This window comes from Zingiber officinale, chromosome 6A (assembly GCF_018446385.1).
Source record: "Zingiber officinale cultivar Zhangliang chromosome 6A, Zo_v1.1, whole genome shotgun sequence".
Classification (NCBI taxonomy): Eukaryota; Viridiplantae; Streptophyta; class Magnoliopsida; order Zingiberales; family Zingiberaceae; genus Zingiber; species Zingiber officinale.
The window spans coordinates 22,909,245-22,925,736 of record NC_055997.1 but is presented as its reverse complement, the minus strand read 5'-3'; the positions used below and the strand labels follow the sequence as shown (position 1 = coordinate 22,925,736).

At 40.2% G+C, this 16,492-nt stretch overlaps 3 protein-coding genes across 5 annotated transcripts; 1 reads left to right on the top strand and 2 right to left on the bottom strand.

Moving 5' to 3' along the window:
• Nucleotides 1-2,354: 2,354 nt before the first annotated feature.
• LOC121996119 (CRIB domain-containing protein RIC7-like) lies at nucleotides 2,355-3,652 on the bottom strand. The gene is made up of 4 exons (XM_042549956.1): nucleotides 3,295-3,652; nucleotides 3,127-3,224; nucleotides 2,953-3,040; nucleotides 2,355-2,880 (listed from the first exon to the last, which is right to left on the bottom strand). Exons 1-4 carry the CDS (start codon nucleotides 3,353-3,355, stop codon nucleotides 2,525-2,527), a joined length of 603 nt encoding a protein of 200 aa, XP_042405890.1. The 5' UTR covers nucleotides 3,356-3,652; the 3' UTR covers nucleotides 2,355-2,524.
• Nucleotides 3,653-3,789: 137 nt separating this feature from the next.
• Nucleotides 3,790-5,817, bottom strand: LOC121996116 (cytochrome P450 709B2-like). Of its 2 annotated transcripts, XM_042549953.1 has the most exons (6): nucleotides 5,448-5,817; nucleotides 5,302-5,372; nucleotides 5,149-5,229; nucleotides 4,818-5,068; nucleotides 4,373-4,733; nucleotides 3,790-4,300 (listed from the first exon to the last, which is right to left on the bottom strand). In XM_042549953.1, the coding sequence occupies exons 1-6, from the start codon at nucleotides 5,800-5,802 to the stop codon at nucleotides 3,869-3,871; spliced, it is 1,551 nt and encodes a 516-aa protein (XP_042405887.1). In that variant the 5' UTR covers nucleotides 5,803-5,817; the 3' UTR covers nucleotides 3,790-3,868. The 2 variants fall into 2 exon arrangements, with proteins under 2 accessions (XP_042405887.1, XP_042405886.1); XM_042549952.1 differs by having other exon boundaries at nucleotides 5,149-5,372.
• A 1,170-nt stretch (nucleotides 5,818-6,987) lies between these two features.
• On the top strand, nucleotides 6,988-9,030 carry LOC121996117 (gibberellin 20 oxidase 1-D-like). 2 transcript variants are annotated; one of them, XM_042549954.1, is made up of 4 exons: nucleotides 6,988-7,367; nucleotides 7,534-8,074; nucleotides 8,150-8,471; nucleotides 8,585-9,030. In XM_042549954.1, the coding sequence occupies exons 2-4, from the start codon at nucleotides 7,536-7,538 to the stop codon at nucleotides 8,858-8,860; spliced, it is 1,137 nt and encodes a 378-aa protein (XP_042405888.1). In that variant the 5' UTR covers nucleotides 6,988-7,367; nucleotides 7,534-7,535; the 3' UTR covers nucleotides 8,861-9,030. The 2 variants fall into 2 exon arrangements, with proteins under 2 accessions (XP_042405888.1, XP_042405889.1); XM_042549955.1 differs by having other exon boundaries at nucleotides 8,580-8,777.
• Nucleotides 9,031-16,492: the final 7,462 nt, after the last annotated feature.

The following is a 16,492-nucleotide window of genomic DNA, read 5'->3' as shown; positions in this document are numbered from 1 at the left end:
TTGCATTAATTAAAGAAAGAACTAAAAAGGTAGAGGCACAGGAATTTTTACTTGGTTACAACCGGGGAGGTTGTTAATCCAAGGAATGAACCACACTAGTATCTCCTTCAGGCGGAGAAGCCTCGTACAACAATGACGTACAAAAAAAATAGAAGCTAAACCAAAAATGGAAGCGCACAAGTGTTGGTTTGCTAATTGCTTTAATCAATGAATAGCTTCTGGACCAAGGTTGTATTTATAGCCTTGGTCGGGGTGCCTGGAGAGTTCCAGGCGCCTGGGAGGGGATAAAATTTTATCCTCTTTGCAACGTATCGCGTTTGACCGTGATCCGATCAAAATCCAGTTCCGAGCGCCCAGAATCGCTCCGGGCGCCCAGACCACTAAAGTCAACCTAGTTGATTTTTTGTCTGAGCCCTCTACTCCGGTGATGTTCGCCTCGGTTCGGGTCTTCCGCTCCGGCTCCGCTCGCTTTGGTGATTTCATCCAACCGAAATAAGGCTCACCCGAACCCAATTTTGGCCTTCTCAAGCAACCTTCCGCTCTGGTTTCTCATCCCTCGGAAACTCCGTGCACCTCCTTCTCGTCCGCCTGCATACTCTTCCGCAGCACCTCATACCTCAGATGCACCGAGCTCATCGGCTCTCTCCCGTGTCGTCATTCTCGCTAGCTGCGTCTTTTGCTAAACTCCCTGTGCTCCTAAGCTCCTGCACACTTAGACACAAGATTAAAACACCACAGGATCTAAATTAACTTGTTTATCACATCAAAAAAACCTTGGAGTTACAAAAAAACTATCTCGGGATACTAAGAAATTTCTATTTGTATATTTCCATCCTTTTGATACTCTTTGGTATGAGACTTGCTGAATTATGATATCTGTATATTTATGGATATGATGGGTTGTTGTATGCATATGACCTGTATAAATATGTTTGATTTGTTTTGTTTTCGTATGATTTCATTTTGAGTATTTGGACTTGTATAAATATGACTTGTTTGGATGAATTGTGTATATAGGATATATTGGATTGCTTAATTATTGTGTATAATGTATTGGAATATTTATTATTGTGTTTATATAAAAATATGTTTGAACATCATTTGTATACACAATAAATAAAATGCACAAATGAGTATGTTCTATGAAAAAAAATTGCATTATATTCTGTGATGAATTTTGTGATAAAATTTTTCGTCATAAACTTATCATAATGTTACACTATGTATCGCAAATCTACAGCGAAATCTCTTTTTAGTCACAAATTTGCGATGAAAATAAGTTTCCATTTCAAATTTGTGATGAAAAGGTTATTTGTTGCAAATCTGCGACGAAAACCTATTTTCATTGTAGATTTGTGACGAAAAATGGATGCGTCACAAATTTGCAACAAATAACCCTTTTCATCGCAAATTTGATATTTTTTTACCATGCAAATTTGTAATGACTATGACAACGAAAAAATATTTTCATCACAGATTTTCTGAATCTGCAACGAACTTGTTTTTTCATCGCAGGTTTGCCACAAATATCCCTTTCGTCGCAAATTTGAGATCATGAAATTCTGTGACGAACTATTTTTCATCGCAAATTTGCAACGATTTTTGTGACAAAGAAAAATTCATACCAAATTTTACGACGAATATACATTATTTTGGCACAGAATTTGGCAATGACTTATTCATGATGAAAAGTTTTTCATCGCATATTTCGTTGCAAAATACCCTCTTTTTTGTAGTGCGATTGAACTGAGGGAATAGTTGACAATGTTGAATCTAGTGAGGTGAGTTGGCACACCTGAGCCGAGTGTTGGAGCTTCTTATTTCGGGTCCACTGTCAATCGAACCAAGTAGTTGAGCCGAAGGAATCAGCATGACCAAATCGAATGGTGAAGTTTCTCATCTCGGGTTCATTATTTGTCGTGTTTGAGTGGTTAAGCTGAAGGAATCGACATGACCGAGCTGAATAGCGATGGGAGGAATCAGTCAAGGCAAGCCGAATGGCGAAGCCTCTCACAATTCGGATCCACTGTCGGTCAAACCGAGGGGTTGAGCTGAAAGAATCGACATGCTGAACCAAGCGATGGAGCTTCTCATCTCGAGTCTGACCCGAGTTGACTTTAACCTATCTGATGAACATGACTATTGACCCTCCTGATATGATACACATGAAGACTACTAAGACTCTTCACATCATCTGTTTTAATTAGGAAAGGAAGAAGTAGGATTAAGAAAATACTACAAACTAAACCAGTTTTCAACTTCATAATGAGGATCAAGTAGCACACAATATGTAATCGAAATGATATTTTTAAAATTCAATGTGATTAATCATAACATGAGAAATAATTTTATAGCATGCATGCATGCATGCATGTGTGTGCCATTTTTTGTGGTTACCACAGTTGGCCATGACGAACACACAAAAAAAAATGTTCTCTAATACTTCTCTCTCGTCCCTGCAGCTTCTTACACTCGCGATTGATCGATCCGTTTTCAGTATCCACGGGCAGTCTCGAACTCACAATTAAGAGCCTCCTGCCGCCGCCGATGGTGCCGAGTTCTTCTCCGCCTCCGCCGCTGCATCAGACTTGGCAGACGGCGCTGCCTTCGACTTGGAGGTCTTCGCGGACCCTTCATCCTTGGACCGCCGCCGGTGTGACTTCTTGGGGATCGCCGGAACGTCGGCGTTCGTGCCCGCGGAGGCCGCTTCCTTCTTGCGTCCTCGCCGGCCCTTCTTCGCCCCGCCGTCGGCCGAGTCTGCAGCAGCACCCATATCAGGCGTGTCGTCGGATTTGTGCCGCCTCGAGTGTCGCGGCTTGGAGTCCGCGCCTCCGTCGCCGGCCGCGGAGTCTTCGATCCCCTCACTCAAGAAATCTGAGCCTGAACAATGACAAGAGGCCAGCGGTCACGCGATCCGAATGCAGAACTTCAATGGAAAAAGTCCGTCGTTACCTTGAGAGCCCCACGTATTCGCGGCGGCGCTGTCTGTCTCCGGCGTTCCGCACGTGGGGTTGAGTGGAGCTGAATGGTAATCCTTCATCTGCGCTCGACCGCACAAAATCAATCGGTTTCTGCAGCTTCAAAATCGATCCCCAAAAATAATAAAATAATAATTTTGATAAATACCCATCCTGGATCGCTAGTGTTGGGGCCGTCCGATCCGATGTGGGCCACGTGTTTGACATCAGTCGGAAAGCCAATTTGCAATTCTGGCTCCTTCTGATCTGAAATAATTTAATAATATAATCAATTACCGTACGTATTGAAAAGCTTTAGCGGATAAAATCGACATACCGAACATTTGGGAAATGTATCGTATGGGCTTTAGGATGCCCTTCTTCACAGAAGTGCCCATCTCTCCCTGATCGATCAGCTTTCACCCAAACTTGCCTCAGCTCTGTTTTTCTTTCTTGTTTCTTTTTAATTCTTTATAACGAGCACACAGAATCAACCACCCCAAAGTGAACCTTCGAGGTGGTCGATGAGTCTAATTGATTTGCAAGGATAGCAGAGGAAGAGGAGGAGTTTGGCGATGTCACGAGCTAAACAGGTCCATGGAGGAAACACGTACGTACGGCGATTGATATAATTTATATTGTTGCTGGCACCTCGCTACTGGAAGTAGGAGGCCATTGGAGATGGCCGTAGAAATTTATGCAAGTTCTAGGGGAGAGATTTAATAGGCCTCCTAGCTCTTGCAATCACTAAAAGAAAGGATTAATTAATTTGATCCAGAGCTTCGATGGTTGTTTCCCCGTGAACGACGTCGTTAAATTAGGATACGTTGAATTTCTTACTATAAAATTAGAAGATTTATTTATATTTTATTAGGTTGAAATTATTTTACGATACTAAACTAGTAGCTTAGCTAGACATGCAAGGGAGTGAAGAGTATGGGAAGCCCGTGCTGAGGTTGCAATGTCAGAAAGTCAATCGGTGCGTGTTTGTAGTCGGGGGACAGGGAGAAGGAGAACCTTTGCAGGAGCATGGCAGTCACTGTCTTGGCCTCCAACATGGCGAAGTTCTGGCCAATGCAAGCTCTTGGCCCAATGGAGAACGCGAGCAGTGCGTTGGGGTGCGAGGCAGCCTTGGAGATGCCATCTTTGAACCTGTGGGGATTGAATTCATTGGCATCAGGCCCCCAGATCTCCTTGCTCCGGTGGATCATCATGATAGGAATGATGAGTGCAGTGCCCTTGGGTACGCTGATGTTCCCCAGCGCCATATCTTGGCTTGCCTTTCTTGCCATCTGAACCACGGGGCCATACAGTCTCAACGTCTCCAGGAGAACCATGGTGACCTGCAAGCAAGCAAATCAAGATGGCATATGGAGGTTTTAAGTCAGCATGATCGATCCAGAGGTTTTAATTACCAGTTTTAATTTGCTTAGCGTATCTGCATCGGGCACTTGCTGTCCGCATTCCCTGAGCACCTCATCCCTGAGCTTCTCTTGCCAGTCTCGGTTGGTGCTCAGCAGGAAGAGGGCCCAGGTCAGTAAATGGGAAGTGGTCTCGTGCCCCGCGAAGAAGAAGGTCTTGCACTCATCTACGATCTCATACATGCTCATTCTCTGCCCTCTCTGTTTCTGGCTGGCTTCCATCATCAGGCCAAGGAGATCATGTCCATAGCTGGAATCCTTGGAGTCCAATCTCCTCTGTATGATACGCATCAGTGTGTTGTTTACTCTTCTCTCTAGCTTCCATTTGCATAGATTTTTCTTAGTTGGGAGAAACCTGTTTTCAAATTTGTTTTTCCATGTCAACGTCAAGTCTATTATTAGTCTCAATTATTTGGAATCTATACGAGTTGTCAGTCACCTGGATCCAGGGAATTCTATGTTAAGAATATTTGCGGAGGCCAGAATCTGCAGTTCTTTCTGAGCTAGAAATACTTCTTTTCCCTCAGAGAAGCTGCTCCCAAATGCAGTGTGAGAAATCACATCAGCTGTCAACTCCTGAAATTGCTTGGAAACCTCTACTTCCTGTTGCTTGTCTGCTGATCGTGTTGCCTGCTCCTCCCACCCTTGAAGCATCACCCTCACGCAGTCTGCCATCTTCCCTGTCAACATCTGCCACGAAGAAAGTTTATAGGTTTAGCGAGCTTAACATTTCTACGAGATGTACTTTTAAACAGGCGGCCACTCATCACCTTGAGCTTATCCATTGTGAACGCAGGGTTAACAATTCTCCTATGCCTTGCCCATTCTGATCCCTCAACCAGGACCAATCCCTTGCCCAAGAGAGCTAAAATATTAGGATCAACATCCAGCTTGGAGTAGAAACCAAATTTGTTTGCTAGTACATGTTTAACCATCTCGGGGTCATTGATCAACAACATGGGATTCGTCCCAAACCAGAAGAGGAACACATTGCCTGTCGAGGAAGAACATGTATGATCCTAATTAAAGTGATGCTGATCACGATTAATGTAGATTAGAATGAACAGACCATATTGCGATGCCCACTTGATGAAGTGCGGAATCACACGGCTGGCGACGTCGTGCGACCTTCTGTCCAAGATCAGCCCTGATGCCTCTCTTTTCATGGCTTTGATGTCCTCGTTGGATCCTTTGTAGAACTTGTAACCGGGGCCATCTACTCCTTGTTTCTTGAAATATTGGGTGATGGCGTATGGCCTCCATATTAGACGAACCAACACTCGCAGTAGAAGCGACAGGAGGAGGATAGCCAAAGTAGAGAGCACAAGGGATGCGATAGCAGCACCCATGAAAGAGAGGATAAGGAATGCAATAGTAGCAGTGTCAATTATATAAACATGAAAACCTCGGTGACGAGGCAGCATCTCTACTTTAAAATAGAAACAAAAAATGAAGAAGATATTTGTGGAGCGTGGGATTCATCCAAAATGTGATATCATCCGTGAGGTTAGCAGAACTAGAATTTCGACACCCAGCTCGGTTAGCTGGCTGAGATACCAAAGCCCCCACTGAATCTGACGTCCACAAAACAAGAAATCCACGTTGACATCTATGGCAGTGACATCTATGACAGTCACTGCCTTGTTTTCACCGGAGGAGCAGTGGTTCGGCAAGCTGCTACTCCGGAACGACGATGGTTGGATGGGTTTGTTATGGGCAATGGTGGCTGGCGATCATGTCCGGGAGGAGGATGCTAGAAAATACAAAACAGGGGAACGTGGACTGGTGACAGGTGGTGGTGAGGTCTGGAAGCCTGATTGGGGAGTCAAATTTGGCCTTTGTTTTATGAATATCTTATCCTATCCGATCCCTCTTCCCGAACAAAATCTCAAATTTCCTTTCACGCATCTTCTCATCGACGTTCATTTCTTATCCTAACAACAGAAGGGAAACATTAAAAACAAGAAGAGTTTGGGGTTATTGGAATGCAGAGATGGAATTCAGAGTTTAGGGTTATATAAACGATATGAGCGAATAAGATGGTTCACTTTGACTAACAGTGATTGAAAGAAAATGCCCCAAGTCCAACATCAATTGACGAATGACGGTAAACAACAAGCACAAAATAACTGCATCATTGTCTGGAGAAGCCCAGATATTTCCTACTTAGCAAGATTTGCTAAATCCACAGATCATACATATATTTTGTCTGGATAAAATGAATAAAGCGGTAACTTTCAGAGATTAACGTTAAATCGGCACGAACTATTCTGCAGCTGATGAGCCTATGACATGACCTTCCACACCATCCTATCAGAGATAGAATTGGTTAACGGAGGACTTCACTTCAGAATTGACCTCGCATTAATAAAATCATTTTTTTCTCTGTAGCACAAATTTAAGAATAGATCCAGTTCATAATTATCTGGAAAGATTTCCCAAGTGATTGGCAGACAAAGATACTATCGATCAAACTAGAAATCTTATACCTAATTAATAACAATCTATTGTACTTACAATTATTTTATTATATTTATTCTCACCCTCCTTGGAAGACTATATCCATACACTCATGATAAGTGCTGCCAGCCTGAGAAGATTATGTCCGTGCGAAGACATGTTTGGCCCTCCACAATAAAACAGCAAGAAATTATTTTCCTATTTCCTTTCTGTTCTTGTTTCAGCTCTATTATTTCTCAAAATCGTATGGCATTAAAAACTTGGGAGAAATAGGATTTGGCATCCTGCAGCGGCTGTACTTTACTGTGTCTGCTGGGATTATTAACCAATTAAAGAAAAGAATCGAAGATCTATCCATATCGATCGGGATAACTGATGTTAATATGATCCAGAATTTCATTTGATCCGCCATTGATGGATTCTTCGTTTTGCATTGCATAGTCTGGAGCTGATGGTTGATGAGAGATGTAGAGATGGCCGGTCTGTCCACTATAAAAGCAGCAGAGATGGGTGTGGTGGTAAATTGATGGTATTTATCGAACGCGTTCTTGTTTTTTGTTTACTATTTCTCTTCTCGATCGACGATCCGCGGCATCGATTGTTGCTTTCTTCATTCTTGTGGAATTATTCTTCTGTTCTGTTTTGTTTTTGTTTTTGTTTTGATTGAGAAGAGTGTTTGTGTGCCGAGTATAAAGGTATGGTTTTGCGGGCTTTTTCCCGGCCGAGAGAAACGGCGTGCGCGGAGAAAGAGGCGCCGGTGTTCGACGCCGCCGTGCTCAGCGTGCAGGCCGACATTCCCGCGCATTTCGTGTGGCCGGAGGAGGAGAAGCCGAAGCCGGAGGCGCAGGAGGAGCTCGTGGTCCCGCTGATCGACCTCGGCCAACTGCTATCCGGTGACGCGGCGGCGGCCTCGGCCGTGACGCGGTCGGTGGCCTCGGCTTGCGAGCGGCATGGGTTTTTCCAGGTGGTGAACCACGGCATCGACGCCGAGCTGCTGGCGGAGGCGCACCGCTGCGCGGATGTCTTCTTTCAGATGCCTCTCCCGGAGAAACAGAGGGCGCAGCGCCGTCCCGGAGAGAGCTGCGGCTACGCCAGCAGCTTCACCGGCCGCTTCGCCAGCAAGCTCCCCTGGAAGGAGACTCTCTCCATCCACTTCTCGCCCACGCTCGCCGGCGGAGGCGACGTCGTCCTGAACTACTTGATCACCACATTGGGCGAAGAATTCCGGCAGTTCGGGTAATCGAATCAAAACAAATCCTTAGCTCGAAAATTAGTCCTCGATCCGTATCCGACCAATTACGGACGGCGCAGGGAGGTGTACCAGAGTTACTGCGAGGCGATGAGCAAGTTGTCGTTGGAGATCATGGAACTGCTGGGGCTGAGCCTTGGAGTAGACCGGCGACACTTCTGTGATTTCTTCGCCGACAACGACTCCATAATGCGGCTCAACTACTACCCGCGGTGCCTGAGGCCGGAGCTGACTCTTGGCACCGGACCGCATTGCGACCCTACTTCCCTCACCATCCTTTTCCAGGACCATGTACAGGGCCTCCAGGTCTTCTCCGACGGCCGCTGGCGCACCATCCGCCCCACCCACAACGCCTTCGTCGTCAACATCGGCGACACCTTCATGGTATTTCCCGAGTTTATACTCATTCTGTGTGTGCGCGCGCGCATGTGCTGCGTGTGTGTGTATATATATATATATATACCACTGGATTCAACGATCGTCGAGTAATAGTGCAGGCTCTGTCGAACGGGCGGTACAAGAGCTGCCTGCACAGGGCGGTGGTGAACAGCGAGACGCCACGGAAGTCGCTGGCGTTCTTCCTCTGCCCCGCGAACCACCGGGTGGTGAGGCCGCCGGCGGAGTTGGTGGACGCGGAGCACCCGCGGGTCTACCCGGACTTCACCTGGCCGACTCTGCTCCAGTTCACGCAGAAACACTACCGAGCCGACATGAAGACGCTCGACGCCTTCACCGCTTGGATTCTCCGGCCCCCCGCCGCGGCCGCTCTGTAATGCGGCGGAGACGGACGCCGCCGGATTTCATTTTTGGTTGTGAGTACGAATTAAGCTAGCTAAAGCCAAAAATCTCTGCCGATCTCTGTGAGGAGAACAACAAAAGACATTGCAGAGTGAAATTAAAATTAATATGATTACTACCACAAAAGAGGACGATGGATTTGCAATCTTCTTTAACACATTAACATAATTAAATCTTGTCTGTCGATGTATATATATATAAAATATCTAAGAAGAAAATCAACAACGCAGCTCTTCTTCCCTCCTTAATTAAAGTTGATATAAATGGAGGAGGGATTGCGATACCTTTCATGTCCTCAACTCGAGCAGCTTGTCCTCTACCGCCTGCAGCGTACTGGTATTCTAAATAGACTTCTTTTCCTGGATTGTCACCTAGCGTCTACTGCCAGTGGAGACATCTGGCGATTGGATCTTGCCGGCCATAAAGAAGGATTCTTCATTGAAACTCATCTTACTTTGGAGTTATGGCTGCAAACACTTGTGCCACATTAACAGCACAGAGAAAGCGAGAGGATAGAAAGGTTTGTCCTAGAATTTTGTCCTCTCACAGCAGGTTACACAGCCAGCTTAAATTAGGAGCTTGTAGCTGCTTACTTATCACGTCCTATCATCGTCGTCATCAACGTCAAATCGTCTGGTCCTTTGGATCACCTTCTTTTAGGTTTTCTGTTATCAAATTTAATTATTGTGATCCGCTTCACTAGTTAGTTATTAGAAATTTCGACAAGTACAGCAAATTTAATTTGAAATGTTTATGCGATGCTCGAGGGCATCACCTAATTTGGGTAAAATATTCATGGTAAAACTGTAAATAGTTAAAAATTCACAACTCTCAATCTACACGGTGGAATCCAAGTGGGATGGCATGATTAATAAGGAAGATGCAAAGAGTACAATGAATTTAATTTAAAATGTTTATGAGATGCATAAAATGAGTTTTGACCATAAACTCGTTGATAAACCTATGTTGTCCTGAATTTCAAAAGATTATTATGGTCTGAAGTAAGAAATCTTAGGAATTTTTTTTTTGATGGTATTGATGAGTGAGTAAAACAGTCTAGGTAATTCTCTAATAAGCTTATCTTAAATTATCTTAAGGATATAAAAAGTTTTAAAAATCTGTTGTGGAATTCATATTTAAAGGCATGATTATTATACTAAGGAAGATACAAAGAATGCAACACACCTGATTGAAGTGTTTATGAAGCGCTTAAAACCATCAATGAGTTTTGACCATAAACTCGCTAATGAATCTACCACATCTAAAATTTTAAAAGATTGACATGATTTAAACTAGGAGAGTTCTAGGAAGCCTTGTGTAGTAGCGGTGAGTGAGTATTACACGTCTAGATTCTCTAATGAGTTTAGATTAAATTATCTTAAGGTTAATTTTGGATGTGGAATTTATGTCTGATAGTATAGTTATGCTTAGGAATATGCAAAGAATATAATGAACTTAGTTTGAAGCGTTTATGATGTCTCTAAGATCATTAACGCGTTTTGGCAAAAAAAACTCACTAATGGATCTTGACTGTTCAATATTTTAAAATCTTGATATGGTCTGAGCTAAGAGAGCTCTAATAACTTTTTAATAATGTTGGGAACGAATATGACACACCTATCTTAAGGTATTTTAAAAACCCACAACTCTTAATATAAGTCGTAGAATCCAAATCGAAGGGCATAATTATCCTCAAGAGCTCTTAATATAGTCTTCTATTAAGCTTGTTCTAAATCTAAGTCATCCTTGGTTTCTTAAAATCATCAACGAATTTTAATCAAAACTTGCTAATGAAGAATCTTAAAAATCTTTTGATAGGGTTGATGAGTGAGTTTAAACCTTTAATGAGTTCATGTCAAATTTTTTTAACATTATAAAAATTTAAAAAATTCATAGCTCTCAAGAAATTCAAATATAAAAGTATCATTACACTAAGTAGAATCTAGCTGAACATTTAATAATTTTAATTTATAATTATTTTAAAATTTCTAAGATCATGTTTTAGTCCGACATCTAAAAACACTTAAACTAAACTCATTACACTCTTTCTAATATAAGGTGACAAAAGGTGAATACATTCGCTCCCAGTGCCCTCATCAATCCGTCTCAAGGTCAATATGGAGGAGGTAAATCATGGATGACTATTAGTCTTTGAAATAATAATTAGTACATAAGAGAGATATTTATCTCACTTTATCAAAATTCGAATTCTAAATCTCACGATCTAATGACTAACTCTCATTCCAATGCAAGATAGATAGATTGATCGAAGTATTCAATTTAGAGCACAGCATTGTACTCCCTTACCATTATATAAGTTTTTAACAACAGATTGCAGTCCGCATATGAAATATAAAAAATTTAAGAATTAATTGAAATAGTCGATAGCAGGCGATTGATAATGATGCAATAATAGTCGAGTCGACTACCGACGATGAAGGATTAGGTATAATAGAAACTAAATAAATATTTTAATAAATATAAAATTAAGTTGGCATTTTAATATTAGAGAAAATTACTGCGCCGTCAGGTAAATTACCGCAGAAATTTCTAGCTGTCGCTTGCAATCATAATCATATCTTGTCCCTCACTCATCATTTCAACTTTTATTTTATTTTATTTTATTAGGCTCGTCTCCTTTTCGCGTTACTGTGACAAGACTCTTCCTCTTGTAGCAATTTGTAGCTAAGTGACGAGACTGGCAGAAGGGTCCTCCCCCATTCCCCCACCTCGACAAGGTGGCAACTTTTTATGATCAGATGCATTCAATCAGAGCGTGGTTAAGATGCTTCACTCATTTAATTACAGTCGTATGTTTTTTTTGCTTTTTGCATGATTAGGTCGAAAACAAATGAGGTCTGATCTTGATTCATTCAAATAGTGATTGATTTGTCACATCAGGATTGGCTCAATCTTTCTTAATCAATGAGTTCCATCCATATCTTGATTATCATATTTTTTTTTGTTTGTCCTTTTTTTTCCTCCACAGTTCGCGTGAATAATATTTCTTTCTGTCCATAAAGGAATGTTTTTTACCTGCACTAAATTGGTTGGTAGGGAGGAAGAGATTTACTTGTAAAATTCTAACTGCCTAAGCATCCACTCAATAGATTGATATACAAGCTCATGGTGATTGGGCTTGGCCACAGGCATGCGCGTAGACGAGCCCGGCTGCAAGCTCACAGGCCTAATGGACTTCTCTTACCTTTTTCTTTTATTTATTTATTTATTTATTACTGCTTCCATTTTTTTAAAAATATTTTTCAGCCTTAATATTCTTTTCAACAAGTTACTGAACAAATTTCATTATTATCTATTTCGCGTACTCAAGTTTCAATATACCCAATTCGCATAGGGTATTCATGAAACATCCCTTCTTTTTCTTTTGGTTTTCTTTTCCAATCAGAAACTTAAAGAACTTGGAATCAAACAACTTTAAACTAAAATAATATATTTCCAAAAGTTTCTATTTACGCCCTCGGATCTAAATATGAAATCAAATTTAGAGTTCATCTTTAATTATTATTATTTTTTACTCTATCTATTTAAAAATTTAGAATCCAATTTTAATAATGACAAATAATTTAAAGTTAAAATTTATTGTGATTCTAATAAGTTTGACTTGTTGGTCCTCTTGCACCGACAAAAAGGGAGGAATTACTTGAAATTAAAAATAAACTTTTCTTGATCTTTAGACTAAGTTAGACAGACACTTATTTAATAACAAAGAGTAAATGCATAAAATAGAGACAGAGGCAAAAGTATTTACTAGGTTTGTAATCAGAGAATTACTAATCGTAGGCAAATGAAGCTCACTAAAATCTTATTCTTTTAAAGGTGGAGTAGTTTTTTATAATGTCGAAAACACAAAACAATAGAGAACAGAATTCGAAAATGAAGTACAGAAGTCGTTTGCTAGATTTTTGCTGAACTACTGAAACCAAAGCTCTATTTATAGCCTCCTGGTCAGATCTGACTGTTTGCTAATGTGGTAGCTCTGAGCGCCTGGAAGGGTGCTTGGGCACTTGGAAGGGAACATAGATACCTAGGCGTAGATAAAATTTTATCCACGTTACAACAGTTCGCGACGGCTAACTGAGGATAAAGTTTTGTGGTCCGTGCACTTGGACCAAGTCCGAGTGCCCGGATCGTGATGACACAACCCTCAAATAGGGTGCGCGAGGAGGTGCCCTAGGCTACCCCAGGGGTTCGTGCACCTAGATCAGGTCCGGGAGCCCAGATCGTTCGGGCGCCTAGACTAGGTCCAAGCACCCGAACAGTCAACTCTTTGTTAATTGTCTGGTTTTCCTCCGTTTAGGCTCAATTTGCTTGGGAGATTTTGGTCACCCGGAATAGGGCTCGCTCGAACTCATTTTCCAATTTTCTCCTCGAGCAAGCTTCCACTCTGGCTCAAAATGTCGCGTTCTTCCTTCTCGTCCGTCAATGTACTCTTCCGCAACACCTCGTCCCTCGGACGCACTGAGTCCATTGATTCTCTCCCGTGTCGTCCTTCTTGCTAGCTACATCTTTCGCTTGACTTCATGTGCTCCTAAGTTCCTACACACTTAGACACAATGTATCAAACACACATATGACCTAACTTGATTTGGTTGATTACATCAAAACTACCACAGCGTACTTACAATCTTTTCATTTTTGATGTGGATCAACCCAAGTTACGTTTGGGCGAAATAAAATATTAAAGTAAATGAATATGTAAGTTAAAGCATTAGATAATAGATATGCAATATATCTTTAAAAAATATATACCTACTTCTAAACTTAGCATCTAACTCTCTCCGTTTGATCACATTAAAAATAAGAGTATTCTCTAAAATAAATTGAAATTCAATTCTAAGGGATACACCACCAGTGACTCATATTTAGGAAAAAAATTAGGAATTAAAATTTGAAAAACTAATTTTTGAGATTTATAAAGCAATTTAAACAAATTCTGGAATTAAAATTATTTTTATTTTTTGAAAAATTCTAAAAAAATTTATAACAGTTAAACAGATATATCTACACAGTGATAAAATTTTCATGAATAATAGAAAATAATTTAAATAGTAATAAATTATTTGTTACAGTAAGATGTAATTTATTTTTAAAAAAATTAAAAATAGTTTCTAAGCTCCAAAAATCTTAATTTTTTTTTGAAAATGTAATATTGCAAGTATTTTGGTAAAAAAAAAATAAAATTTTAAAAATTGAATGTTCATGAATTTTTAATATTAAAAGTTATTATTTTTATGAATAATTCATGGAAAATTTAATAATGGAAAAAATTCAAAATTTTTTCCTTTAATAGATAACATGATAAGTGTTCACAGGAAAATAAAGTTTACAAAAAATAATTCTGATAAATATTTTAAATTAAAGAAATATATTTTTTGTTAAAAAAATCTTAAAAAATAATTTTACAGTAAAAAAATTTTAAAATTTTTTCTATAAATTAGAAATGAGATCCTTTTTCTCATAAAAATTAAACTCTAATTAATTTTAAACAGAAAATATATGAAACACTTTTAAAATGTTAGGTAATTATAGGATAAATATTAAAATTAGAAATATGCATAAGAAATTTAATCTAAGCATGATTTTGAAACTTAATATAGGTTCCTTCTTACTGGATTGATCAAGTACTTTCTAGAAATATATCTTTTAGTTACTTTTCTAATTTGACCCTTATGTAATCTATACTATTAATTTAATCCTTGATCATTTTTAAAATTTGAAAAAGTAAGATCTGAGCATACAGATTTTTTTTAAAATTTTTCTATTTGTTCTTTCAAATTAGTATTTTTAATTTTTAATTTATCAAAATCTTCTATTAAACATGATTTTACTAAGACCATTTTTATTTCTAAATTCTCCTTTTTTATTTTTTATTTTTGATTTTTAATTTACACATTGATTTAGACATCGATTTAATATCAAAATAGAGTTGATCAAAAGGTAAGAGACATACCTCACTTAACATATCAAATTTGAAGCTTGATTCTTCTCCTGCATCACTGCATTCATCTGATGTCGCTCCCCCTTCATTGATTTGGCTTATGAGTTGCTTGATTCTTCATGACTAGCCATGAGTGCTAGTCTTGCATATTCTTCTATTTCGGATTCGGATGTTGAACTTTTGTCTCAAGTGACCTTGAGATTCTTGTGTTTGTTTCACCTTGGTCCTTTGTCTTTTTCATTCTTGAGTTATGGGCATTCCTCCTTTATGTGTCCTTCCATTTGACAATGGTAGCATTGAACTTTTCTTTTGTTTCTTGGATTTTTTCTATTCTACATTTCTTTAAATTTGTTAGATTTATTTTTTTTTTAATTTTCTTACCATATAAGCCTCTTGGTCTGCTTCTAGATCTGAGTTTGACTCGGATTTGTCCTTCTTGGTGGCTCTTAGTGCCAAGTTCTACTTTGAATCTTTTATTGTACCTGCACATCTAGTTTCATGTAATTCTAAAGTCGAAAAAGTTCTTTTAAGGTACTTACCTCCATGTCCTGTTGGAGCAATCTAGTGACCCTAGGTTTTGATGTTTGGGCAATGATTTAAGTTAGGTTTATTATTGTATTTGATATGCATTATGAGTGTGCAAGATACAAGTACAATAAGGAAAGTCCAAGTGTGATCTTGGCAAAGGAGGAAAGTTCAAGGATGAGTCTTGGCGGTGTAAGTCCAAGCATGTAGTCTTAGCAACGTAAGTCCAAGTGTGACTTGGCAATAGATAAAGTCTCAGAGGCGCGACCTCTTGGTAAAGGAAGACCCGACAACAATGACAAGGTCGATGAAAGCTCCAGAAGACAAGACGTAAAGGATGGGGAGACATCCGAGGGACGCAATTAGGTTGATGGAGGAGGCTAGAAGGCTAGGTCTAGGTTGGTCGGGTGAGGACGAGTGTTGAGTGAATGTACTCGGGGGTTAAATCCCAGGATTAGGATTTTATTATAGCGTTACTATAGCAGTCGACTGGTGTTTTCATCAGTCGACTGGTAGTCGACCGTTGACTTGTAATGGTTGAATTTCACTTAGAACCAGTCGACTGGTGGTAGGAAAATAGTAGATGTTTTCTTCCCGAGCTCTATTTAATAGAGCTTGGGGTGCTTGGCTAAGGTTGACAAAATTAGTGGTGGTTGACCCTAATTAGAGTCTCCAAGTGATCTAGAGTGCTTGTACGAGGTTGTGGCGAGGTTTCTCCACCCACAAGGAGTTACACGAGCTAGCCGAAAGTTCTCCGGGGAGTCATCCATCGATGGATCGGGATCGTCCACCTTACGAGTATCCGTGGAGTAGGAGCTTTATCTCTGAATCACGTTAAATCAACGTGTTAAGTTTGCTTTCTATTGATTTGTTTTTGTATTTACTGTGCGTACTAACCATTGTAGGAAGCGACGTTTTGGGTGAGACGTTATTCACCCCCCCTCTAGCGGACGTCAAGGTCCCAACATGTCCTTCAAGATATAGTAGGCATCTATTATTGAGGTCTATTCTGGAGATCTGGGAAATGTATTGAGTGTGTAGCGTATCGAGTCTTGATTGGTTACCTTTTCGCTGAGCTTGTCCAGTCCAGTGATCAGCTCCTTGATCTTCATGTGTAGTTGAG